The sequence below is a fragment of the Lonchura striata genome, chromosome 2 (assembly GCF_046129695.1).
Source record: "Lonchura striata isolate bLonStr1 chromosome 2, bLonStr1.mat, whole genome shotgun sequence".
Lineage (NCBI taxonomy): Eukaryota > Metazoa > Chordata > Aves > Passeriformes > Estrildidae > Lonchura > Lonchura striata.
This window is the reverse complement of record NC_134604.1, coordinates 91,341,018-91,368,688: the sequence shown is the minus strand read 5'-3', so window position 1 is coordinate 91,368,688 and position 27,671 is coordinate 91,341,018. Positions and strand designations below refer to the sequence as shown.

Here is a 27,671-nt window from a genome sequence, read left to right as displayed (position 1 = left end):
GCCATGGATCAAGCATCAACGCCTGCAGCTTCCCTGTCACAGGAAATGGAGGACAAGACCTGTGCAACACCAAAGCAGTGGTTGGTGAAAGCACTGGAGAAGGATGGCAGCTGGGTGAAGACAGAGGACAACAGACTTATTTTGACTTAAACTTTCAGAAGAGAATTAATGATAGGTGAATGCATAACTCTGAAGGTCTTTGCACAAATTTCTGAGCATGCTGCTTCTCCAACAGAGCTCAGAGCCAGGACTGAGCAACACTTAACTGCAATTGCAGCTCCCATTGCCAGCACAAACTAAGGACACAAATTGTGAAGAATCTGGTGACCAGCAGATACATGCAGTGAATACAATACTGCAGCTAAACATGTCAAGCCTCTTAAAAGCTTAATGGTGACACAAATGACCAAACCAAACATTTATTAAGGCCACTTAAAAATTAGTGAGTTACATTCTTACTTTCTTCTGGTTGGTGGAGTAGTAACACAAGAACCTAATAAATGAACCAGAAAACAACAACAAAAAACTCCCACTAGACCAAGATTTCCAAAGCAGAAAACTGACAAGAACCATACAGACATCTCACATGACTGACTTCAATCCTTTGACAGTCCATTTATTCCTTTTTCCAGTGCCAAAAAATATACACACATGTACAGCTTACTCAGCAGCAAATCTCCAAGGTGCATTGAATAAGCAGATGCCTGCAGGTTTGCTCTCCTTGGCATGACACACATGATAGATTACATTTAAATTTAGAATTGGCAAGTACAAATCCTATGGCTCAGTTTCAAACCAAACAACTTGGCACCAAGTTTAAAAATACATACAGCATATCTGTGAAGTAATACTGTACGCACTGAACAACTTGAAGACATCTGTACCATTTAGGATTATAAATTGAGTAGCCTAGGTGTTACCACTGTATCAGCTTACTTAAAATGGAAGTCAGAGTACCCTGTAAAGTGAAACTGTGGACAGCAGCAAATGATTAAAACATGTAACAAACTTGTAAGGTGAAAGGAGCTTATTTGCATTTTTTATTACTGTTCAAGTGTTAAGGTGTTACTTTATATGGGAATGTAAAAATCATATGTGGTTTAAAATGGGTAGAGGACCAGGAAGAATAAAAGAAAAAGGAAAAGCATAGCAAACCTCAAAAGCTGGCTCACAAGGATCAACTACTATCTCTGGAGTATTTTGCTCAGTCTTCTACTGTCACCCAGGAAGGATCTCCCCAGGAATGAGATTTAAATGTGTGTGTACGTGTATACATATATATATATACAAACACACAAACTGAATCCTAGACTAAGCACCCCTTCCTTCTTGCTCTAATTAACAAGGAAAAAAACCCTCAACCCACATGCATTTTTTATGCCCTATTTATTCTAAAAGGTAGAAGGTTCATCAGAATGATTTGATGGAGCTCTCATCATGAGCAAATGTTTCACAAGATCTAGTGCTATGAAACTTCAATTACATCACATACCAATAGATTAATCTACTTCTGGTCAGTTACATGTTATCTATATATTTTAAGTAGCAATTGTGCGAGTAACAAGCATTCCATTGTTTCTGGCTAGATAAATGCACTTGATGCTGTAAGATGTTGCACATTCTGCAAAGCCTGTGGGACAGATACAGAAATGGCTTGCTTTGGGGAGGAGGTGTACATAAATCAAGCACAGTAAAAAGAGCATAACTAATTCTAGCTCTCTGCTGACTTCTGTAGAATACTTGGAGTTATGTACACAAACGCCCTTCTAAAAAGATGCAGTCAGAAAGCAGAGAGTTGGTATAACCTCAGTGGGTAACTGCACAGGAGCACCAGGCAGCAGCAGGCTCAGACGCTGACACCTGGCGGCTGTTTGGCCAGGGCTGACACTCACAAAAAAAACCCAAAAAACCAAATATGCATAACAAATCACTCAAAGGCATTTGTAAGTTGCTTGCTGGGCTCTTACTAAGAGAAAAATCACTAATTTGTTGAAATCTTCCCTCATCTTGCTTCTTAAATGTCATGCACAACTGAAATTCTAGCAAGTGGAAGAACAAAGGCAGTCTCTGTATGCAGCATGTACATTTGTCCTTGCAGGTTGTGTTGACATAATGCTTATATGAAACTCTAAATATTAGAGTTTAAGTGAATATTGTCAGTTTTTATACCCTGGCAACTACAAAATAAAAGCGTCTGCTGTCATGCAACACTTCAATGATCCAAACGGATATATAAATTATATAAATTAATGCACTATTTTCTCCAAAATTCTTGCATCTATTCAGCCTTAAATACAGAAAATATATTGATCATAGCTGTACATACTCTCTAGCAACTCTTCTTTTTAACAAACTTTTACAGTGGCTATGACAAACTCATTTTGATGAGGTAGCATTTGCAAGAGCCCCGTGACACGCTGAATAGTTTCTGGTAAAACTTTTTCGTGCACAGAAGACACTGATGAGAAACAGAAGACTGACACCACTGTGCACTTCATAATCAGTGGCTGGCAAAAGGGGAGAAACAAGTGACTGAACGAATTCAGATTTGGTGAAAAACTGGTCCAATTTCACCAGCCTTGAGATCACCGAAACTGCACTGATTTGGTTTTTAATCCCCTTAAGTATAATTGAATGCACAATAAATACATTCACAGGCATGAATACTTATAATCATTAATATAAAGTCTCCTTACCCCTAACTATTTCTCCACCGTGGAAGCCAAGTTAAGTCTTTGGGCTTACTTGCATCTATTTTCTGTGAGAAGTGCCAGGAAATGAATTTACAACTATGCTGCATTTAGCTAGAATTTATGATCTGTTTCAAGCTACAAATAAAATCCATATTCCACCAGTTCCTTATTAAAAGAAATAAAATACATAATTGGAGACTGAATTATGATAATTAAACATGAATTATAAAAGCATCTTTGGTTTAATGTCTGCTTTAAAATGGTTACTAAAAAAACCTGGAGTTGCAACACAGCATAGAGCAGCAGCCTGTCCTCAGCAATGCCATTGTTACATGTCCAAGCACTTCAAGAAGAAAAATGCAAATTCATTGGGAGAAAGCAAAAGGCTGGATGTGATCACTGTATACATCTAGGATGTGAAAATACAAATTTAACATTCTGGCAATAAGTTAAAAACAAAAAAGCATATGTTCATTTGTTTGAGGTTTTTTTACAATTCTGTATCAAGACAGATCCACAAAACTAACTTTTATAAAAATACAACATACTGCATAAGTTTTATTTATGGATTTAATTTATATACCACAAATACTGCTTTTAATATAAGTACAATATAATACATTTTTATTCATGTAACTGCTGGTGTTCACTTTGGATTATGAACTGAATGGCATGCTGTGCTGTCAAAACTTTAATAAAATGGCCTCTAGTTAAACTTCTCCAAAGTATAAAATCATGCAAAATCTACATCCTATATGATACAACCAGTACAATAATTGAAGCCAATAGCCTACAAACAGCTTGGATCTTCTGAGTTTGTTCTTGAAGTGTCCACATGTCCACCATCATTTTCTTTAGGCAGAAAGGAGGAATTTCAGTTTTGTCTGCAGAATGTCATCCCAAGCACTGAAACCACACCAATGTGCAGTTACCAGCTAACAAATCTTCGTTATCCACTGCAGTTCATTTAGTCCATATCAACAAATCTGAGGTTAGGAAGTTTTATATTTTCCTCCTGTGACTACTGGTCGTGCATACTCCACAAAATCATCTATTAGAACAGGCCACGCTCCTACAGTGAAATCAAGCAATTGAGCAATTAGCCTACCATCATCAGCAATAAATTGGTACAGTCTATAAGTACAAAGGATTTGCCTCATCTTGACATTTCTGCCCTACTCTCGCTTTAACAAACATTAACATGATAAAATACTTGGAAAAAACCACCTAACTAATAAATTCTACATTTGAATCTCCTCTGTCTGCAACAGTTCTTAAGAAAACCCAAATGTATATAAAACACAGAACGCCACAGTACAAATATAAGCATTAGCTTATTGTAAAACCACAGCATTCTTATTATAGCCACTCATACCTTCATATCATTCATATCTTGGGATATTTCCGCACACATTCCAAAACAGAATTAGTAACAGAGTAAACTGCATTTAGGGTAGCAAAAATTTTGTACAAAATATTTCATTCAGAGGTCTGTAGCATAACACATGCAAATAATGTGCTCTATTATGGTGCGACTGTATCCTTACCCCTGTTTTCAAATTACAGCAAACCAGTTAACCTCCTTTATCACTACTATTTTGGCAATAAGTATGACACTGTATTGGCAGCTGAAACTCTAAGGGTAAACATATTAGGACACCAGGTAAGAACATGTTCTCTTGTTCATTTGTAGCAGTATTTTAATTCTGCTGTACCTATTTTTGAAGATATTCAGGTACTGCTTACCTTCTTCATCATAGTTGGACATATCATCTGCAATCATATTTCCAAAATCTAACAAAAGATTCCAAGTATCTTTTGGAATTGATCTTTTATGATGTTCCTGTACAAAGGAATAACAGTACTGTTCAGTCCAAGCTACTTTCAAATTCCATAGCAGTATTTTATATTAACATGTACAGAAATACACCTATTTTGAACATTTCTTTACCTTCATTATCTTAAAAAAAAACAATAACAAAAATAAATCCATCTGAATGACTTCCTGCTTGCTTCTTTCTTAGGTTGAAATCTTTTAATTTAAGTATTTCTTCTTCACTAAACATTCAGGTTAAATGTTTCTTCTAAAGTAACACACTTTAATACCAGGTCGTAACTTGAAGATTTTTCTTCAGTTACATCTATAGATCTGAATTTGGATGTCTTAAAATGTACTGAGGCAGTTAAAACACGAAATGTTTTCAGAAACCCTCTTGATGAAACTGGTATATTATTCAAGGATTTAAATAAACATATTGCCAAAAAAAATTAGAAAAAAAAATACAGAAAAATATTTCAAAAAGTGTACACCTTCCCTATTAAGCACTGGGGGAAATAAATGCAGAAAGACTTTTTATTTCTCCTAAGCTACAGATAAAAAGATAAAATTAAGAAAATCAAGATAAATTATATATTATGTAACTTCATTTTTTTGTCATTATATAGATATGCAAATGAAGAAACATGGATGACTGAATCTGGTCTTTTACAATAATATTCTTGAATTTCTAAGGTTTAATTTATGCATCTTTATTTCACTGCCCACAGAATTGCACTAATAATAAGAAAATTGTCAAGATAAGTTCACTACTATTAGCTAAAAAATGAATCAATGCAATAACTCAGGCAAAAAGTTTTGTTGAAAATGAAGTCTCTTAACATTACATTTTGGTATGACTGATTAAAAAAAAAGAGTTTATGCATTAGTACTACAAAAGGACAAGCATGGTAAAATACATGGTTGACAACAATCACAGCTGTGATATTTTTTCACTAAGAATCAGCAGCACCAGTTTAATCTACAATCATGGCTTCCTTTCATTCAGGAACTTTCCTAAGTAGGAGGATACAGGATTAAGCAAGCAGAACACATTGCTGCATCTTTTTGCATTCTTCTAAATTAGAAAACCATGAAGAGAAGATTCAATTTGGCTTGATTTGAGACTGTTTTGTATCAGTTTTCAAAAAGGAAAAATTTTGAAGGAAGTATAGAGATATCCCCTATTTTTGTTATTGGAAGTACACAGCCAACAAAAGCCAGACTAGTGTAGAATAAGATAGGCAGTAAGGAATAAAGTACATACTTACCAACAAAAATTTATTCCAAAGATCTAAAAATTTAAACCTTCCTGACAAGACTAAATTCCAGTATGCAATTGCCATTTCTAGATCTGCAAGAGATAAAGCAACATGTAAATATTGCAGTACATTATAAGAAATAAACCCCTTCTGGTAAAACAATTAATGCTACATCTAGTATATTATAATACAAATAAATAATACTCTTTCAAAGTCACTAAAAAAACCTATAAGGAATTGGTTTTCTACTCTCCCTGACCCAAAAGGTAGAAGACAAGCAGTAACAGTATAGATTTTGTATTGAACATCAAGGTCAATAAAATTAAAATATTTTTGTCATCATCTGCCAATGCCAGATTAAAGCTACTTTCAATCTACAAAAACAGAGCATTTAATGATAAATCTCTCTGCAAATCAAAACAAAAAAAAAATATACACATACATGCACAAACATAGCAAATGTTGATAGAAACAAACATTTAAATCCACAGATGTCAACGCCTCCTAATTTATCACATTTTGGACACACTTGATTTTGAAGGGACTGTAAGGACATGAGGAGATGACAAAAGTCATTTATCTGTGGTATTATGATTCTACAGAACCCACTGTAGCAGTAATTCTGTTCTTCTGGCATCATTCAATAGTCAAACACTTACACCCAGTACTGAAAATACAAGTGCAAGAAATCAGCCTTATTCTGCATCATGACCAGTGATCTGAGAGCTGGGTTCAAGGAAGATGCAGCACTGCCACATATTCCAGCAGAAAGGCGGAAGCAACATTAGATGCAGCTTAAGGGTAGAAAGGATGTTTCCTTGAAGGCCTGTTTTCATTCCCAGCAGCTCACAATACCTAATGGCTTTGGTGCTTGCACTAGGTACATGGTAACAACTGAGCAACCATAAAATAAGGCACAGCCTTTCCTAAACCACAGAAATATTTCAGCTTGTGCTTTCAGCATAAATGAAGTGCAAACAGAATATGAAGCTTAAGAGACAGTACAGTGATAGCACATAAAACAGAAGCTCGACCTGCACCTACAAGAAGGAAGAGTGGTTTTTGAAATTGTACAAATCACACTACAAACCAAAGGACACTGGCACCTGAAATCAAGCTTCACGTCTGAAAGAGATGTTCCAGATTTTAACACAGCCATGCCCCTAGAGTCCCTGCTTCAGACAGGGCTGGGGCCTGGATGAAGTGCAGCAGTTAAGATGCAGAGAACTGCAATATGCCTCTACCTATCTACACAGTGCTGCCAGTGCTTGTCCTACAGTGCTCTTCAGTACAGAACTTGAATTATGCTCCACTAAACTTCCTCTTGCTCCTCCTGCCTATGCCACCATGCTCATTTTTCACAAAAAATATGTAGAAGAGAGAAATTAATAGCATTACTTGCTGCTTAGATGTGCAGATTAATTATTCTTATCTGTTATCCCAAATTAAAAGCAAAAATAATGAAAAAGAAGAAACTTAATAGTTTCTAAATGTCACTGTGAAGTAACTGGCTTTGATCCTACTCACTCAAGCTTCTTTATGAGGACTCAACCTCTCCAAGCAAACCTTGCAACTCCATCTTGTGACAACTTGAAGCCAAATGCACTTCAGAGGAATAAAACCTTAACAGTTGAAAAGTTTATACTTCTGATGCAAATATTCCTTGGAAAAAGGAAGAAAGCACAGGTAGGGAAACCAAGATGATTAAAGGTACCACAAAAGAAGAGGTAAAAGTGAAAGAGAGAACACTTCCTTGGTTTTTGTCAAAGTCAGTATTATGTTAAGGTGAACTTGATTATTGCAAAATGCATGTGAAATAGTCTCTTAAGTTGACACTTGAGAGACACTGTGTATATGTGTCTGCCAATGAATTCACCTGCACAAAGACACAGAAGTTATTTGTTATAACACACAAAAAATGCATATCCCACTGAGGATATGGCTCTGTAGTGCATGAAACAGGCCCACACTGGAGCTGCTCTTTCCAGTAGGCAGATGGAGGAAAGTTGTCATCTAAGTAAAATTTGCTAAAAGGGGAAAAAAGAAGTCCATCTTTCTCATCTGGTTCACTGTAATCCCACAAAGCCATCAACTAACACAAGTGTTATTTGAACACAGGGACTAGATGGGACTATCACTTTTGGTAGTGGTGCCAGTTTATGTAACCTTAAAGTACATGAGCAAACCAGGTCTTCAAGAGAAAAAAATATTCACAATCTCAGGAGATATGCCTACACTTCTGTTTGAAGACAATTCCCTACCTAGGTTAAAAAATTTGGCACTGCAGGACAACAAAAGATTTTTCTGCTTTAAAGGGAAGACCTAGTTACAGAGTTCAAATTCTACATGCTGACAGTAGTATCAATAAACAGTACTGCTGTGGATCTGCTACAATTAGTGCTGCACTAATACAGACAGATACTAAAAAGAAGAGAAAAGGCCTTATGCCATTAGGGATCTCCATCCCCACAGGAAGATGCTTTTGCAAACCAAAAATTCCTCAGGCAGTCTTAGGAATATCTCTTTCAATGCTGTATAGATACAAAGGCATCGTTACAATAAGAATCAAACTACAACTATAAAATATGCTGGGTTTTTTATACCAAAATATATACTACCCACATTACAGACCAATAATATAAGTTTTATAAACAGAAGACAGATGCATGGATCTCTGAAAACACCTAGACAAGGATCAGTTTAAATAAGACTTCATTGCTAACATCCATGTTCATATCCAAATCATAACATTTCTAAATCATTAAAGAACATCATAGAATTACATCATATACTGTACATTATATAATTTGAGCTTTCCTTTCAATCCAAAAATATTTTCAGAATCAGTATCTGGTGAGTTGTATGCAATGCAGACCCTTAATCAGCTTTCCTCAATCAGAAATAGTATTTCGCATGCAATATGACCTATCCTCAAACATGAAAACCTCATTCTAAACAGGCTTTTAAAAAAACCTTAGCCTCTTCTATCCTGATTGAACAGAAAGCTTGAAGGGATAACAAAGAGCACAATTAATGAAGAAGGAGAAATACAGCCTGTGTCTACTTTTAAGACTTGACTGAACCTTGTTAAGAAATTAAAAAAAAAAATATTAGATTGCTGCATGAAAAAAGTAAGAATCAAATTAAGTTCTTCATGTAATGATTTTGGACCAGGGCAATAAAGTCATTGCACACTAGAAATTAAGGAGGTGTGAAAACAAAAAGAGAAACCAACAGATAGCAAGGAAATGGCTGGAGAGCAGGATTTCTGAGGAACATGAAATGCAGCTCATTTAGACCTGCTGTGCCAAAACCACCCTCTGGGACTGCAGCACTCACTTGTCATCCTCTGCCAAACAGAGCTTTCTAGCTCTGTCTGCCCTACCAACAAGACCTGTTTGTGCACTCATGTTTGAAATAGACAGAATATTATCACTAATTCACCTGAATTACTAATATAACTTTTCAACACTGTGTTGGACCTGATGCACAGGTAAGAACAATGGTGTCTACCTGTCTCAACAACAGGACTATTATACCTGCCTGACCAATAAGCATTAAGTGAATACTTGCAGGGTTCAGTGAGTTAATAAATAAATTCCTTGTTTCTTCATTTCTGAATGATTTTTAAGAGTCTTCTTTGGCCAACAAATTGCTAGGACCACAGACACAAGAATTAGTTTCTTCTTTCCTAATCGGCAAAATAACAAGAATATACCACGAGGATTAAACCCAAAAATACTTAATTGAATTGCCAAAAGATTAGAGCAAAATAGGCTGTAGTTGCAACTGGAAGCTCCCCCACAGAAGATAGGCAGAAGGGGAAAGAACAAGTTAAGGGGACTGATACAAATACAGATCATGGTTAAACTCGGGCATCAGCAAAGAGCTTCCCAGTGCCCTGTGCTAGGAGACAGATAATGCAGTGTCAGGCTTAAGTGCCTGTGGTGGACAGGAGGGATGGTAAAGCACAGCACATGGATTTCAGAGAGGGCCCTGCAGGAACCCAGCAGGGTCTGGCTGTGCTCACTGGCTCTGTCTCAGCATCTGCCATGCTGATGCAGCCTGATTCCATGCAGAACCTTTCATGTTTATCTATTATCACCTTAAGCACAAAAACAGGCTTGGAATGCAGGTTAGACTTAGGAGATGGCTGTCAGAATACCAGTTTGAGTACAGCCTAACGAGCCTGATTGTGGCCAGTTCAAAAATCCTTTTGCCTCTGCAAATCTCTCCATGTACCATTCAGATACACAAAAACAGGTGACAGAGTTGACTGGATATGCATTTCCCAAACATGAATAAGAGAATCAGTGAGGTATTAGTAGAACTGGCAGTTATGCCACCCTCCTACTGATCAAAGCACCTTTTCTGTACTAAGTTTCCCTTAAACTGCTGGCATTTTCAACATGGAAAATGTGAACAAAAATAAAGCAAGAACCATACACACAAACCAAGGTCACTGGATCACCTAAAATACAGCATTTACAGACCTCTTACAAAATAAATATAAAATTCATTTATAGACCTCACTTCTTCCATGCACTCACTTCTTCAAATTGCCTATGAATGTAATTGTTCATTGAAAGGGGAAAGACATCTTGATAACAAGCCTGGGGGGGAGGGCAGGAGTGAAAAAAGAAAACAAAATAGAAAGAAAAAATATCCTTCCCTAATGTCTAAAGATCTCTTCAAAGAATATTGAGATATTGTTATGACAAAAGCCAAAGCTGATGTTGCTTCAATTAAAAAGAGTACATTATACTCATCTGCTTATAGGAGAGGAAACCTCCTCGAAGTCCACATACCGGATGCAAAGATAGTCATTCTTCTGGTCTTGAGGTAATATTTGATTCAAGTCTGAATGCCCTCCTCATCTTTCATCTCTTGCTTGATCCCAGGCAACTGGCAGAGAGAAGGAAGCACAACCTATTGAGCCAGCAAGCAGACGAAGGGATCACAAAGAAGTGATGAAGGACCCAATCGGCTTTTTGTCTCCATGTTGGAAGGTGAAGACCATGAAAGAATGCATTAAGCTCCTTCCTGGGGCTGAAACAAACTGTAGCAAACTCCTGAGCATGTCTCTTTGGGGCTCAAAGGGAGACCCAGTAAGAGAATCAAAGCAAGTATCAGGTTCAAAAAAAACCCAACAAACAAACAAAAAAAAAAAAAAAAAAAAAAAAAAGAGATAGAGCTAAGGCCTTGTTTTGAAAGTGCCCTTAGAAATCGGAACTATCTGAACTGCTCTGTAGACAACACAACAAGACCTATAATCCTAATCTTTAATACACTTACCAACAAGAGCTAGGATACAAAATTTCACTCAGACTGCAGTAGAAAAGCAGAACTTGGGGACTAGAATGCAAGATAAACTTCTCCAACTCTGCACCATGAAAAAATGTAAGATTTATTGTACTATATACAGTAGAAAGAACATGAGAAAGCAGATTAAAGACAGAATCACAGATATCCATAATAATTATTTTTAAAATCTGCAAACCAGATAACTCGATAAACTGCACCTACAAAACATAAAGACAAAGTGAAAATCAAGTTTAATATAACTAAATACTAGGTACTCCACATCCAACATGCAGCCATTGAGATGGCACTGCCGTGCTGAAACTTTGCCCTTTTTTCTTCCTTAATTCTGTCCACCACTTACAGAGTCACAGTCTTAACAGTTAGACGCATCCATTGTCTTCTTGGATAATGATCAAATCTATTCAGATGTATTTGAAAGACACTCAACAGTTGGGTGCTTAGTAACATTAATCAGAACATCATTTTCTGCTTCAAGATCATCATGGCAGATCCTATGCACTGAGCTTTTGCCTTCTGCATCTCGTTCCTTACACAAGATATCACCCTGGGGGACTGCTACTACTTTAAACAGCATGTGCCCAGGTTGGAGCACTCTACCTGGTAATACTGAGCTAACAGAAGTAAATGCAAACATTCGAGTTGGAAGAATCCACAGTGACAGAAGCCCTGCAGATACAAGGAGAAATAAAAATTCCCTACTGTCACCACATGAACTGTGGAAAAGAGACTCCTATAAAAGGCAGTCCTATTTCTAGGAATGAGTATCAGTGTACTGAATTCTGCGTCTATTTTAGGGCATGACAGAACAGATGTAACTTAGTTTATTGGAGAGGATTCTTCCCATCTACATAATGGCAGCATTTCTTGCATTGGTTTTGAAGGGAAGTGGAGAAGAAAAAGAAATTTAAAAGCAAGAGAATACAGGCTAGTCAAAAAATTAATAAAACACAAAATTACATGCACACTCCTACACTCCAAGACCATTTTCCTGGATCAAAATCCCCTCTGAATTATGAAGACAGCTCTGTCAGGTATCATCAAAATTCTACTATAACCAAAATATCTAAGACGGGCTTCTGTGCCTTCGCACTCCCCATCTTACAAATGGCAGCTGGTGTGATAAAAGATACTGTGTCCTGCTGATAATAACTCCAGAAAGTCTGGGATACTCAGAGATTTTTTCCCAAGATGTGCTCCAAGCAAAAAAGATTCAGTGAAAACTGGCAGTTATTTCAGAAAAAACTTTTAGAAATTCAGTCTTCAAGCACTGCTGCCCAAAGTGAAGCCATATACAGTGAAATTCATCTCAGTATGCTGAAGCAATCTCAAAATGTTTCCGACCATGTTTGAAGCCTCACAAAAGTCAAAGAAGTTCTGGAAGAATCTCAGGCATTCCCTGTCAAACTGGGAGAAGGTAACTCACCCAGGCAGGTCAGTCCTGCATCTAACACTAACCAATACTTAAGTAACTCAGATGATACAAAAAAGAAAACTTTTGTTAAATCTGCAACTTAGACAAAACCTGAAAAAAGTCTAACACAACAGAAGACAGGATTATGATTCAAAATTATTTGGACAAATTGGAAAAATCACATGAAGTAAGCAAGAAAGATTTCATTAAAGAACTGCAAAGTCACAGTGCTAAAGGGAGTAATCAACTGCAGAAATATCAGATCAGAAACAGATTCAACTGGGTACACTGCAGTGCTGCAGAAAATAGTAAAACAGACTGCAAACAGTATCAAACAAACTCAAAAGGATGCAAAACAATAAGCAAAATACTTAACATGGAAGGTTATCTGGCTTGTTTGGGTATTACATGACAAGAGAATATTAGATCAATTTGACTGCAAAGGAAATTAGAGTTGGAAGATGAAATTTCAGTATCAGAGAGCTGATACTGGAAAATTTATCAGGGTAGTTGGTTTTACTCAGTCCAGAGACAAAGTGAAGATACATACATCATCACAACTTTGCAAGAAGTTGTCACTCACTCTAACAAAATGTATTCTGTATACTTACTTTGGCTGGTTAAAGTATTAAACTGGAAAATTCAGAAACAGAGATTTAACTTATATGCTAGAAAAAAAAAAAACAAACTAACAATAGGTTTAAGCAAACATGGACAAAGATGTATGAAACCTGACATCAAAAATTTAAGACTGCATTTTGTGAAGGCAATAGCTTTCAAGCTTGTTCAGCCAGAGGACCAGTACAAATCAAACCTCCAATCTTATTAATATGTATTGAAACTGAAAAGGCAATTTAGTATATATTGTAGCATACCACAGAGCATTTGGTTAGAAAAGCATGAGCAAGAATTGGTGTTGGTAGATAGTGACCCTGTCTAACGTAAGGGAATACACTATATAAGTATTTCTCTACACTGTGTAAGTATTTATCTACCTTTTAAATTTAAAGACCACCTGGCGTATTAATAAGGAACCCATAAATCATTATTTCCTGGTGTTTTTCAGAGGCGAGGGAACAATAAAGTAATAACTCCTGCACATCACTTCTTAAAATGGCAGACACAGATTTAAAAAAAAAAAAGTAATCTGAAATGATGGAGCAGTGAACATGACTCCTAACCTAAGCATTGCTGCTTGAACATTTTAAAGATTTTTCACTCATTTCTTATGGTTTCAATATCTAAGATAACAAACAAGAAAAAAATTGCATAATGAAAAATAATTGCATAAGTCAGTCTGCCTATCACAGATAGGCAGACAAATTTCTGGTAAGCTCCAGTTAGTTATTAAGAGTTATTGCTTTAAAAAAAAAAAAAGGATGCCCTAGTGCTTAGCCTGAAGGACCCAACAGAAAGAGTTTGTTAATAGAAACCTTTTATAAAAGAAGATGTAATTAATCTGCTAAGAATATGAATTCCTCATTTGTCACTGGCACTATGTCAAACTTGGTCAGTTTTCAAATAGGCACATTTGCAGGTCATGTGGATATCCAAGAATCCAACACACTTTTAGCCTACAGATCAGCCCTCTAACCAACGAGTACAATTACCAGACTTGGTGATTGAAGCTCCCAGCATAATAAGAAAAAGCACTGAATACTTCAGACACTAGAAAAATTACATTAAAATATCCTGCAACTGAAATTTAACAGAGAATTCCTAGATTATTTCCACTTCATTAATTCAAACCATTCACTTTATCCTTTACTTGACATAAACTTACAGGCCTCCCAGTTACAATTTACCAGAAAGACTTTAAGGCAAGCAGCTTGGGCAGGAGCTAAGCAGCATCCTACAGTGACTGACTGTCATCTAATGTGCATGTGGGGAAGAAGGAGAGATCATCACTGTAAGATGACCTAGACAGAGCTAGGCACAGATTTCTACGAGATCAGACAGTAACAAATCTAATTATTCATTCTGTTTAACTATTTGGACTTAATCAAAGTAAAGGCTCTGAACTAAGTAAGACAGAAACAGACTTTGGACATGGCTGATGTCAATTCCCACAGTTCCAAATCTGGGCTGAGCTGCCTCAACTCTTCACACAGGCTTAGTTAAAAAGCTTTTGCAGTGTACTGCCCAAGTTCATGAGTTTCATGTTGCAATGAACAATGAAAACAGGAAGCTATTTGTAATACTTCTATAGGTATCCCATAAATCCCAACTTCAGTTGTAACTGACTTACCTTTCCTGCAATTTGAGAGTACTAAGCCTTGTTAATGAAGACTAGCTAAGGGACTAGAATCCTAACCAACCTCACAGAGTCACTACAAGACTTCATTGTCATGTCAGTAAAAGTGGCACGTAAGCCACAAGAGAGTGACAGATGAAATGAAAAATAGAACTGCTGAAAAAAAAAGAAGAATAAAATATAAACTGGCTAAACATTGTCCATTGTTAAAAAAAAAACCTACACCAGGAAACACAAGAGAGATTATTCAAAGTAAAGAGTGTGGGACAGACACACATGGTTGAGGTCTAAATTTATATTCTGCTCTTCTAACAGTTCTTGAAAAAAACATTTATCAACTTTCCAAGCAACTTAGACAATGGCTGTGCTAAAAAAAAACCAAAAAACCCAAAACACTATAAAAACCAACAAATCTCTCACACACAGGAGAAGGAACAGGGATGATGGTACAGTGCTATTCTACATACAAAACATTAATTCCTTCCTATACAGGATCTTCTGAAAGTGGACATACATTTGAAAAGAGTAGACTTCATTTTATTAGTATTTTCATCTATTAAAAAACTAGGTATTTTTGATTTGAAGAAAAAAAGTGGAATTCAAATGATGTATCAGTTTTACTCCAGCAACACAAGGCATGGACTGGGATAAAGCTCAAACTTTACAAGGAATAATAGTTTAATGCTATATAAACAATGCCTATTTTTACTCACCAGTTTTAAATCAAGTCCATAATACCCTTTTTCTGAACTTTACATAAAAACTGAGTTAAAACTAAAATTTTTAAGGAGAACAGTAACTTTTGCCCCATTTTATCCCTCTTCCTGAGCTGATATGGACATGTTGTTTCAGCAGTTCTTAACACACAGCTCACTAGCTCAGCATTAAAAAAAAAAAATTGACAGGTCTCAAAGAACTGCAGGAACTTCATTTGACAAGAGGTGAGAGAATGTCAATGCTGGCAGAGAACCCCATTAAATTATCTGTACCAAGGGGACATTAAGAAGAGATTAAATGAAAGAAGATGAGAAAGAGAAGTCAGTGAAAGAAATCAATAATGAGTTTACTAAACAATTGCCAATGATAACATTGTAGCACTGAAAACATTTGGAAGACTTCACTGACTGCAGACATTTTCTCATTTTTCTTCTACTTACCTAGACCTTTTTGTCCGGGATTTTTAGCAAAGTTAAAAGTAAACTGATAAAAATCTTTGAACTTTGCTGGATCCTTTAGCTCTTGTTCCAACCTTGGCAATAGGGCTTTTAGCTTTTCTGTGGTGTCACACCTGTTCAAAAGAGATTACATTATTTACATATATTTAAAATTTCTTCCTACTTTCCCCCCACCTTTTTATGGTTTAGTTTAAGAGCAAAACAAAACAGTGGTTAAGACAAAAGATATTATCTTTGTGGATAGCATTCTGAAAAACATAAATGCTCGTGCCTTTACTAAAGAATTTTAAGTGGAACATTATGTACAGGCATCCATTAGGTACACAATCCAAACAGGATTTAGTGGTTTAACTTCTTTTCTATCTCTTGATGAATTTCTGAACAGATGCTATTCTATTCTTAAAGAACATCCAACCCTCACTGAATTCTGTTACTTCTTCCTGAGACAGATGTTGTAACACAAGTATGTGGTTTTGCTTTAATCTAGATAGACATTGCTTGTTCCCTGCTCTCCTGAGTAAAGAGCTGCACACTACGTTTTTTACAGTTCATCTTAACATTTGAGCACTTTCCAGCTAAATGAAGTATTTTCAGTCATTCTCTCCCCATCATAGAACACTTGAGAATAAAACTAAGGAACAAAATAAGCCTTGAATGATAGCCTGAGGGCTGGCAAACTATTTAACAGCTTGGCACAGGTAAGCTAAGACAGAATCCAGTTACTGAAATTCTAACAGAAACACATGTGAATAACACCACCAAAGCATTTTCAGTGAAAACACCTAAGCTGACAAATGAATATTCAAGGTTTACAAGACCGTTATCAATATCTTGACTTGTACCTAAAAACTCAAAGTGAAGCAAACAGATTTCAAAAGCGGCAGCTATCACATCTAACACTGTGTATTTGAAAGTCCTCCTTAGTTAAATGTTTGTATTAATTCTAAAGATTCAAGAAAAATTCTATTAAAGGATGAGTAACCATAACAAGATCCATAAAACATAAACGCAGTTTTAACTGGCACAGATAAAAATAAGTACCTTTCTGGCCTCCAGCAGTGCCTGGAGGAAAAAAGAAAGAATTCTGCCAATAGTCTTCAACTGAGAAGCTCAGTTTGGGAGCTTCTCCTAGGAACTTGATCTAGATAATAAATATAACTTCTCATATGCATCCTAAAGATGCTGTGTGATCTAAGCCTCGGGGAATGTCTTTCCATTTGACTGCTCACTTGTCTCCATTGCTAAAAACCACAGACACTGTGCCTCCCAGTACATAACAAAATCATTCCAAATTCTCAGTAAGTGCTGTGGCAAGTGGGCACAGTCATATTATGCTCCTAAGAACAGCTGTTGTTCCAAGAACAGGTGGTTTAGCAAAAGATCTTTAATCACTTTTATGGAAAAAAAATACTGGCAACCTTTAACATAATAGCATGAGCACTTAATTTCTATCCATGATTAGAAAATCATAATTATTATTGTAATTTCTACTGAGAGCTACCCAATAGGACAAAATAAAGCAGTGAACTTCAGATAGTATCAGAAGTTATTTCATCAGAATTTCCTAAAAAGGAAAGCTTAAAAAGAAATCAATAACTGATGGGGTCAGTAACATCAGACTGCTACAATCTCTGCTCAAAAAACAACCATCACATTTCTTAAAAGTTGATCTTAGAAATGTATTGATTAAGGTGCCATTCTAAGATCAAATTAAATTGCTTAGCTACAAAAAATAGGAACAAGTAATAAACTGTACCTATCCCCCATTTAATGCAATCTGTTAAAAAGAGTCATTTGACATCTCTACATATTAGAAATGCTGCTCCTCTTGCAATGAAAAGTTATATACAAAATACTAATTTTATGGTGATATATGCTTGACTTTACTGGTAAGCAGAGACAATGTTCAAAGCTTATTATCCAGAACAGCTCCATAACCCAGAAAGGAATTTTTTAACAGTTTCATCACAGTTCGACCAATCTTTTCTACTACCAATATCCTCATGTTTTTTTCAATTCCCCATAGATATTTTGTACAAATGAAGTATCTAATATGAAAGAGAGGAAAGTATGGGTGGTAAAATGGACAAAAAGAAAGATGGGTCCATTTGCTGGTAGCAAGGTAAAGGGAAAGAACTGAAGGCTCTTTTCTGTTTTCTTACTTCTTTCCTGGTTCAACACTGACATTTTTTACCTTTCATACACCTCCAGTGACTTTCTGTTTTTAACAGCAGGAGGTCCAACTCAAATCCTTAACACAAATATGCATATGCTTACTATGAACTACATAAAAAGATACATGAATCATCTGACTCCCTTGCTGTACAGGTAGAAATTGTTTTGCTTCCCCCCTAAGGCTTTGCAGTAAAGCACCAATTCAAGGAAGATGAGACACTACAGGCATTTTGCACCTGTTAAGCTTGGCACTAGCCTCAACAGCTTTTTAAAGCTTCCCACAATTTAAGTGAAAATGTTTTGAACAGAAACACGGTTCCGGCCTTACTTTATAAACTGTGCAGAAATAGATACTTACCCCAACTCTGTCATGCCATCAATAAATTCCTTTTTACTGAATTCACACTGTGTAGCTGCCCTGAATTTCCATGCCACAACCAGAACACTGATACTGGCTGGGTCCAGGCTTAAATCATCACAGAACTGCTGAATCCCATCAATGCCAATTTTATTTTCATCTTGTGGGTCTGCAGTTCAAAATACAAATACGGGAATTAAAATTATTTACAAAACATATTAATAAATAATCATCTGACGGCTCTGATGTGCTTCATCATACAGGTAATTTTTTCATAACCTTCACAAATGTTTTCACTTGAAGTCTAGGTATTTTTAAAAGAGAATCAGTAAACAGATTAAGTATTCTAAACTTACAGAAAATTGGTTTGCAACTTTTTCTGGTTTGCAGTCTTTGCAGTCTTCTGTCAAATCTTGTGAAAGTTTTTAATGTTTACACCTACAGTGTTTAAGTGCCAGTACTGCAAAGGTGTGCTGCTAACTAAAACACTGACATAAACTGGCTAGACTTGCTGCCACAAAAGTCAGATGGTGCAGTTTGCTACTGCTAGAAATTTATACATAACAAATAACATTCATTATAATCTTCTTCCATTTTACATAGTTTTAACAGCATTTATGAATTTGAATATATTTTTAACCCAGCAATTTCCAAGACTGACATTCAAGGAGCAAACAAAAGATTCAGATGTATGTATATGCTATATATACACACATATATATTTAAACATACACATAGGCCAAAACATAAACCAAAACATGGTTCTCTTAGTTTTGTCTCTGGGTTTTTGTATTTACAAAGAAATACTATAGCATTGCTGCCTCTTTGTCCCTACATAATTCATTACCATCTAATAATGAAGTACTAAAGAATTCCTAGACTTAAAATAGAACAGATTATGTAAAGAAGAACAAAAATGTTGGAAACAGTAACATAAAAAAAGGATGAAGTGTACACAAAGCATGCCATATATTTGAATTAGAAAAGTACATAAAATCATAGTTGAGTAGTGGTTAGGAGTTCATGTTTTCAAACATGAGATGTATGGATTCCACCAGGAGCTAGCAATGATTCCAGACTGCACTGCTCCAACATGAACAATGCACACCCATGTCAGATGGCTCCAGCTCAGCAAGCACTGTCACTTGGATTAATTTCTTATATTTAAATCCCTACTTTTTTGGTGTTGTTCTTTTTAACAATGATGTAAAATGAAACTTGGAAAAGAAACAATTCTGCCTTTGATCCACTTTTCTGTGGGTTTTTCCTCCAAACATCTCTGAAAAGGCACATCACTTTTTCTGTAATTTGCCAGCATGAAGGAATTAAATAAGGATGTAGTTTCTAGTTCTTGAGTTTTCTTATCTGTTTTGTCACACTCCTATCTGTAATGTTATCTGAAACATTTTTGATTTCAATGTACAGAAATATTATTGTCTCTGAATAGAATGAATTCCCCCAGATATTAGCGTAAGAACAATATGTATTATTCTGCCATGGAAAGACCATCGTACACATTCAAGAGCAGCTATTGACAAAAAAAAAAATCACATAAGTTGCATAATAAACTTTGCTACAGTATTTGACAGCTGGCACTTTTTCCTCACTGGAAGTTTAATTTCCTATTTTTAAAGTCTACAGAAATCTCTACAGAAGTTGTATACAGATCATTAAGAGCATTTAAAACCTTTTTTTCACACTTATTACTATAAACACACAGTGAGAAGCAAAAGCTAGCAAGCTATACTTAAGACTCCTTAGAAATGGTAGAAGGAAAAGAAGAAAAACTTCTCAAACAACATAATTTAGAAAAAACCAAAACAAAATCCACAACAACAAACCCAAACCGACCAACCAAAAACTCCCCAGAAAACGAAACCTTACCTTTGTATCGATTATATAATTGTTCTAATTTCTTCTTGTCTACTGAATTTTTCATGGATTCTTTGTAGTACAAGTCTGGATTCTGGAAGTAGTTGTCTGTTGCCACTTCTAGTTTCCATTCATTCTGTGTTAAGCAGTATATAGCAGTCCTTTCACCAGCCTGGGTAAATGCCATAAACTGGCGGACCTTGTCCTTCTGGGACGATTTAAGTTTATGCTTTGGGATGCAAAAGAAGCAGGAAAGCCAATGAAGCTAATCCAGAAGTTTGTTTCAGCATTCTAGTACTAATGCCTATCTTTTAAAGGTTTTAGTTTTCTTGTTGATGACCACTTTCACTTCAGAATTACAGGAAGACAAAGCCTTGTTCTTCTGCAGTTAAATAGACAGCATTTTCTTCTGAAAATTGAAATGACAGCATCTATACATACATTTTTAGCAGCACATATTCTGTCAGTAACAAACTTGTATTTCTGCTTTATTGCTCACATATGCTGACGTTTTTTCTGTTCTGTAACAGCAGTAAACACAAGTTTCGTCATATTACAATATGGTTATCTTCTGAAAGATATGCCTAGTGGTTATAAAAAAGAGAAATTAAAAATGTGCAACTTACAGATGCTCAAATTCTGTGTAAGCCCATACATGGAGAAAAAAGAATCCAAGAGTTTTCCTAATATTTTCTTAGCAACAATTAACAATGCAAAGTTTAATCAGTCATCCGCTGAAATAGGCAGAAGCATTTCTCATATAATTATGTTATAAAACACTGCCAACAGAAGACATAAGGCAAAAATAAAATAGATGAAGTGGGCATATTGGAGACTGCTGAATGTTACAATGAAACTGTAAGATTGCTGTAAATGTGATCTAAAACTTTAACTTTGAAAAATATGTTTATACTACTAACCCACTAAACAACAAAAAAGCCTGTTGCAGTGGTCTACAAGAATTAATATGATGCTTCTCTCAATTAAAACAACCACATGGAGACAATACCCCTAAACTTCTGGAACACCCAAGAGGTAGGAATGAGTATTTTACAGGGAGAAAATTTGCTAGTAACATATTTCAACATTATTCTTTACATGAAGTTGGAAGCAGAAGGAGATAGCTTAAGTCAAACTCTGTTTTTTATTATATTCTGTACCTTCCAATTTTGTTAAACCATATTTCGCACATGTTCTGGGCCAACAATTAAGCTAAGAAATTTGTATAAATTCCCCACTACATCTCAAATCAGGCATAATGGAAAATTTACAGGTCTCTTAAAAGAGAACTGAATCCTGATCCAGTAAGCAGTAAACATGGAACCATCTTTCTGCTTAATTTTTATCTCTTGTACCCATATGGACATCTTGACTATAGATGGTCCCAAGACAAGAAACACATCATGTAAACAAGATAAGGATTTTGGTCTTTCATACAGAATTTTTCAATTTAATGTAAGAAGTAACATGCTGGGTTTCTTTTTACACAAGAAATGTCTACAGTGGGAGGAAAAAGGTGCAAAATACAACTACCACATACTTTGGCAAGTAAATAACTAATAATCCTTTGGCTTCAAGCTCCAGCCTGCCTCCAAATTTTCATGAAGGTCTAGCTAAGGGAGTCTCTGCACCTAGATCTTCCTTAGTTACATAAACAACTTCTGGGCAACAAACTTAGCGATAACCACTTTAAAACAGAGTTATCTGCCAACAACGCCAAAGCAAACCCCACGTCCTCCTTCAACCTTAGTTAACGCCAGGCGTTTACGGGTATTTTCTAGCTTCATTTCTAGCGAAATGAACCACTGAATTATTTGAAGCGATAAGAAACACACACGTCTCTGCAGCCCACTGCCCTGCCACGTAGCACGGCTCCCGCCGCTCACCCGCGGCCGGTGCCCTGCGGCGGGAGCGGCACCGCGCACCTCCCCGGCGCCGCGGCGGCTCGGGAGCTCCCGGCCCCAGCGCGGCCCCTCGCTGGCGGCACCGAGCAGGGATGCGCACCTCGCACCCAGGCACAGCTCAGCCACGCTCCTGGAGCCCTCTCCCAGCGCTAATGACACCGCACCGCACACCCCAGGGAAGCGCTGAAGGTGCTGCAGAGGCACCAGGAGAGCCCTTCCTTCCCAAAAGAGCCCCGGCCGACCCCACCACCCCGACCCAGCAAGGGAACTTGTACCGCACCTTTCCCACCGCCTCCGGCTGCACCTGCCGCGTCCCGCGGCGGGGAAGGGGCCGGCGGGAGCGAGGGACTCGCAGCTCCGGTGACCTGCCCCGCCAGCCCCAATCCCAAAAAAGGGAAAGGTACGCGCTGCGCCGGCTGTCTGCGCTCGAAATACCCGCGGCGGGGCCCGGCCCCCTCCCTTCCCCCGCGCCCCCGGTGACCTTCCCCGCTCCCGGCCCGGCGGAGGAGGCGGCGGGAGCGCGACTCCGCACGGGGGGTGCGCGTCCCCGTCCCCGCGCCTCTCGTCCCCCTCGCCCGGCGCCTCCCCGGGCAGGGTAACGGGACTCGGCGCGGCGAGAGGCGCGGGGGCGCTCAGCTCGCAGCCCGGGGGGTGCCTGGGGGCTGCTCGAGGCTTCCCCTCCACGGTTTCACCGCCTCCCCTCCCCCCCGAGCTCGCACAACCTACCATTTTATCACCGGCGCTCCCACCAACTTCACCGCCCGGCGCCGCCTCCCGCGCAGGCGCGCACCGGCCCGCCCGCGCCGCCTCCCGCCGGGGAGCGCTCCGGGCCCGGGCCGCAGAGGCGGAGCGCGGGGTCGCGGTGCGGGGCCCGCAGCGCTGCCGGGGGGAGCGGCGGCGGCCGCGGCGGCGCTGGGGCAGCTGCGGGGCCGCGGCTCCGACTACAACTCCCGGCGTGCGCCGAGAAGCCGCGGTGACGCTCCGGCCGCGAGGCGGCGCTCGGAGCGCGGGTCCCGCCCAGCCGCGCTCCGAGGCGCCGCCCCGGCGCTCGGCACCGGCGCGGGGCGAGGGGCGGCCGCAGGGACGGGGCTCCTCGGTGCCCTCCGCCAGCGGCCGCCGCCCACTGACACCCGCGCTCGCCGCCCGGCGATCCCGCCCTGCCCGCCCCGCCGCTGCGGGCCTTCCTCCGTCCCTCAGGTGAGCGTCGCTGCCGGAGCGCCGCCCGCCTCTTTTCTCCCGTCCCTCCGCCGCCATGAGGGAAAAGGAGCCGGGCCGGTCGCCCCCGAGCTCCACTTATCTCCTTGTGTTCTCCCCTTGTGCCCCGCCGTGTGCCCGGCCTGCCGGGGGAGCGGCGCCGGGAGCGGCCATCGCGCTCAGGTGCCGCGGGCGCGGCCCCGGCCGGCCTGCGGCTCGGCGGGAGCCGGCACCGGCAAAGGGCGAACCACGGTCGGGAAGGACTCGAAAGAGGGCTCTGGAGGCAGGGTCCGGTACTATCAGCTTGATGAAATCTGCTGCTACAGTGTCGTGTTCAGGACGGAAAAAGGGAGAAGATGAGCTGCAATCCAGCAGGAAGCAAACGCTGCTTAAATAAAGACTCTCCCTCCGATTTGATACTTACTGGTACTGGTGGAGAGGAGTAATAGTTTTTTTGCCTTGGTTTGTGTTTGTGGTTTTCGTGTTCAGCATTTTGGCGCACTAGATCTTTATTCAGATCTTTATTGTGTCCAGCATTTCTTTTGGTGCGTAAGATCTTTATTCCCTTGCAGGCTTCTGAGCACTGCCCTAGGTGTCACTCCTCTAAGCAGTTTTTGCTAGCCAAGCAAAAAAGCACTGAAACAAAACTGTCCCATGTGTGAACCACAGTGCTAAGTTTGCACAGCGCAGCAGGGAGTGAACTTTGCTGGTGTAAATCTCTGCTCAAAATTTAGTTATGTGGTTTGATGTACCACGTAAGACATTCAGTAGAGTCTTTTACTCACCTTGGATGAGTAAAACACTAGGTGTTTTCTTCTTCCTCTTTCTTGCAGAAATAGGTTGTAAAATATATTTAGCAAAATCTCTGCCCCAAGCCTACTCAAGAGGAAGAGCATTACTTTGCATATATGAAGAAATATTTCCCCTAATTTCCTTCTAGAACTTTGCCAGGTGGTGGGGATTGTTATTTTCCTGGTTCCTTAAAAGTAGTAAGACCCACAACTTTATCAAAGTTCCAAAATGCTTGTACTTTGTTATTTTACTGACATTATACTGATGTGATATGCTTTCAGGTTGCTCAGAACTTATTCTGTGTATCGATGATGGCTGGCTTGGGTATGTGGGACTGTGACTGCTACTGCCTTGGAGGAAAATGAGACTCTCTATTAGGCAGGCTGTTTCCAGATGACTGTGTCCATGTGTTGGTTCCTGATTAAGGATGCTGGCCCAATGATCAAGACTAACTAAATTTTTTCAGGAAATACTTGCTGTATTGATGATCTGTTAACATGTTGCATGTGATGTGAGTTTTTAGAATGCCAAGTACACAATTTTATATATTGGTTTGTGTAACTGTGCTGTGAGGGTTTTTATCTTTGGATTTTTTAAAAAGAAAATATAACTGTTATATTGTGCAATAATGTCAGTAGTTCCTTCTAGGTTCTGAGGAAAGGACATTAGTTTTTAAATTCTATCCTGCTTGGTGTTAAAATTAAATATAGCAGTTTGAGTATAGATTTTCAAATAGTTGCTGGGAAATGAACTTATGAATGAATCGAGTTTGTGTTTTTGTAATTTCCTTTAAAATCTTGAAGATCCCTAATAGGTTTTGAAGTAAAATGCCTCAGGGCCCTGCAGCCTTTCAGGTGAAGGAGGTATTTGATCCAAACTAGTAGCAGTCAGAAGTTCAGAAAGTTTTGCTGTTCTTTCTTCCACAATTATTATTTATAATGTAATCTGATTCAGTTAAGTTTTTTTTATTGTTATGTTTTGTTGAATGTGTGTAGTTGAGTTTGTTAATGCTTCTGAGACTTTCTAAATAACAAAGTATTATGATAAAATGTTTTAGGATAGGTTTTAGAAGAGACAGGAGATTTACTGACAGCTAAGAATAATGAGTTCTAGTGTTGAAATGCAGCTTATGACATTATGGCCTGATATTTTTAAAGGCCTTTCTTTCATATAAGAAGTGCAGATGAGTACCATGTGAAGTGACTAAGCTTTCCAGTCACTGCTTTTAAAATAAAATGTTATCTAAGAAATAGTCAAGGGGAAGACAAAAATCTGTCAGAAACCTTGGGCTATTTCTTGGCTTTCATAAATGTTGAATGAAGAAGACTATATGTGTTCTGTTAAAGCTTGTGGTGCTGGGGCAGTCTTGGATTTATTTTCTACATTTGTGTGATCTAATGGCCCAACATGACCATGTTTGATAACTGATTGGTGCTATCTTGCAGCCTGGTGTGTATGCTGGAGATGCAGAAACCATGTAGCAGAAAGCTTTGAGCAGCTGTGGATTACCAGTTTCTCCCAAGAGGAATAAAAAGTGAAGGATGAAGGCGACTGGATTTATTTCCCTGTGGACGTTGGTTTCGCTGCCTTGTGGCCCGTTAGCAAACCCTGCAGAACGTGAAGATGTGGTGAAGCATGCAATAAAGCTGCACCGTGGGAAAGGAGCTGTTATCACTCAGAGGAAGCAGTGGCTGTCGGAGAGCTGCAGAAAACTGTCTGGTCTTCTTCGCCAAAAGAGCATTGTTCTCAACAAACTAAAAAATGCCATAAGAGCAGTTGAGAAGGATGCAGGACTGTCTGATGAAGAAAAGCTTTTTCAGGTGCACACCTTTGAAATTTTCCAAAAGGAGCTAAATGAAAGTGAAAACTCAGTCTTTCAGGCAATCCATGGCCTCCAGAGAGCTCTACAGGGTGATTACAAAGATGTTGTAAATATGAAAGAAAGCAGTAGACAGAGACTGGAGGCCTTGAGAGAAGCTGCAATTAAGGTTGGTTTCCCCATGTTTGTTACTAAAGTATTCGTATTTGACTTGTGATTTTAACATTTTTTATAGCACAGTTTCAGTCTGTTTTAATAAAGAAAGATATCTACATAAAACTTGCAGTGTTTACTGTTTAATGGAGTATTTGTTTTCATTAGTAAATTTACAAGTAATTCTGGTGTAGAGCTTAAAACTTATTAGAAGTAATAGTTCTTATCTCAAAGCTAAGCATAATCGTAAGACCTTTGGCAAATATAATGTTAAAAGGAGAGGAATACGAAGGGTGAAATCAGTGCACAAAGTACAGTTGCACTAGACAAGCCAGTGTTGCTAGCTGAATGGAAATATTGCCATCAAATGGTGAAATACTGTTTTTTCCATTTTAAATGAGAATTGCTCAAAGTCCACAGCTAAAACAGAATGGCTCGCTGCCTTTCATTCCCATGTTTGTATAGATACGAATAAAATGGACATGCAAAACTGTAGGTGACTTCATTTTTAAACTCAGTATTGCACTCCTAGCTTAAGAAGTGCAGGTTTGAAATGCAGTGCTTCCAAGAAAGAGTCAGCTGAAATAACTTCGCCAAGAAAAAACACAGATACTTAATGGAAAGTTTGAGTTCCCATGTGTCATTAGGTTGAGCACAGTCTGCCACTGTCTTTTGGACTTGGTAGTGCTCAGACTGTGTACTGAAAGTCTCCCGTTGAGAGAAAATGTATTTTAATGTATTTGGTATTTAAATTGCTCTTTTCCTTTCTCTACTCCTTGGCCACTGGAGAAATATATTAAGAATTTTCTTTGTTTTCTGTCTTCCAAAAGAAGAGGCTGCCCTTGCACAAGGGAGCAAGAGAAGGAACAAAAATGTAATTGGCATTTAGCATTTGAGTTGTGAGAGTCTCTGAAGGGCATTTGTGCCGAGAAATGTGCAGAACCTTGACAGGTGAAGTTGGAAAGAAATTACATGCAGTAAAGGTGTCCAGTAAATCGTGCCAAGATAGGCTGGTGGAAGTAGAAATTAGGATGTAAACTTGGCAGACTGGAGTGATTCTGTGCAGTGGAAATGGAGCCTGAATTACAACAAATTTGAATAGGGAATAATGTGGATCTAGATGTATTCCTATGAACTGCTTTATATGACTTGTATATTGATAATTTATGGTAGTGGCAGCCTCTGCTGCATAGAAATGTTATAGAAATTGTCATGGGCTTTGATTTTCCACCTTTTTTCTTCCTCAGAGCTTGTAAAATAGCAGCAGTGAGACAATCCAGAACCTTGTTTCCCATTTACCTAATTCTTGGTAATGTTACTGTAAAATAATGGAGTAATTTATCCTTGAACTTGAGAATGGTGCTTCTTCTAGAAGGAGGCCTTTGTGTACAATGTTGTGTTTTAGAGGTGTGTCCTGTCAAATTAACTTTTGCTGAAGTGGATCGTATAGGCTTTTTTTGTATTATCA

At 38.5% G+C, this 27,671-nt stretch overlaps 2 protein-coding genes across 9 annotated transcripts in view; one reads left to right on the top strand and one right to left on the bottom strand.

The window, feature by feature from the left end:
- Positions 1–591: 591 nt before the first annotated feature.
- DCUN1D2 (defective in cullin neddylation 1 domain containing 2) lies at positions 592–23,057 on the bottom strand. Of its 7 annotated transcripts, none has more exons than XM_021545545.2 (7): positions 22,972–23,057; positions 20,354–20,570; positions 18,470–18,638; positions 15,919–16,049; positions 5,781–5,863; positions 4,440–4,536; positions 592–3,765 (listed from the first exon to the last, which is right to left on the bottom strand). In XM_021545545.2, exons 1-7 carry the CDS (start codon positions 22,972–22,974, stop codon positions 3,686–3,688), a joined length of 780 nt encoding a protein of 259 aa, XP_021401220.1. In that variant the 5' UTR covers positions 22,975–23,057; the 3' UTR covers positions 592–3,685. The 7 variants fall into 7 exon arrangements, with proteins under 7 accessions (XP_021401220.1, XP_021401224.1, XP_021401221.1 ...); XM_021545549.3 differs by having other exon boundaries at positions 20,354–20,750; positions 22,972–23,014; XM_021545546.3 differs by having other exon boundaries at positions 20,354–20,925; positions 22,972–23,012.
- A 261-nt stretch (positions 23,058–23,318) lies between these two features.
- SLC9D1 (solute carrier family 9 member D1) overlaps positions 23,319–27,671 on the top strand; it is a 33,370-nt gene continuing 29,017 nt past the window's right edge. For both annotated transcript variants that reach the window (XM_021545556.3, XM_077781563.1), the window contains exons 1-2: positions 23,319–23,442; positions 25,677–26,219. In XM_021545556.3, the coding sequence (XP_021401231.2) occupies positions 25,773–26,219 (447 nt within the window). In that variant the 5' untranslated portion in view covers positions 23,319–23,442; positions 25,677–25,772. The remainder of the gene's footprint in view (positions 23,443–25,676; positions 26,220–27,671) is intronic.

What these genes read in the sequence shown, in the direction of transcription:
- DCUN1D2 (XM_021545545.2), bottom strand. An exon ending in GATGGCATGACAGAGTTGGG is followed by an intron (nt 16,050 to 18,469) that starts GTAAGTATCTAT and finishes TCTTTTGAACAG; the next exon opens with GTGTGACACCACAGAAAAGC. An exon ending in GTCCAACTATGATGAAGAAG is followed by an intron (nt 3,766 to 4,439) that starts GTAAGCAGTACC and finishes ATTTCACTGTAG; the next exon opens with GAGCGTGGCCTGTTCTAATA.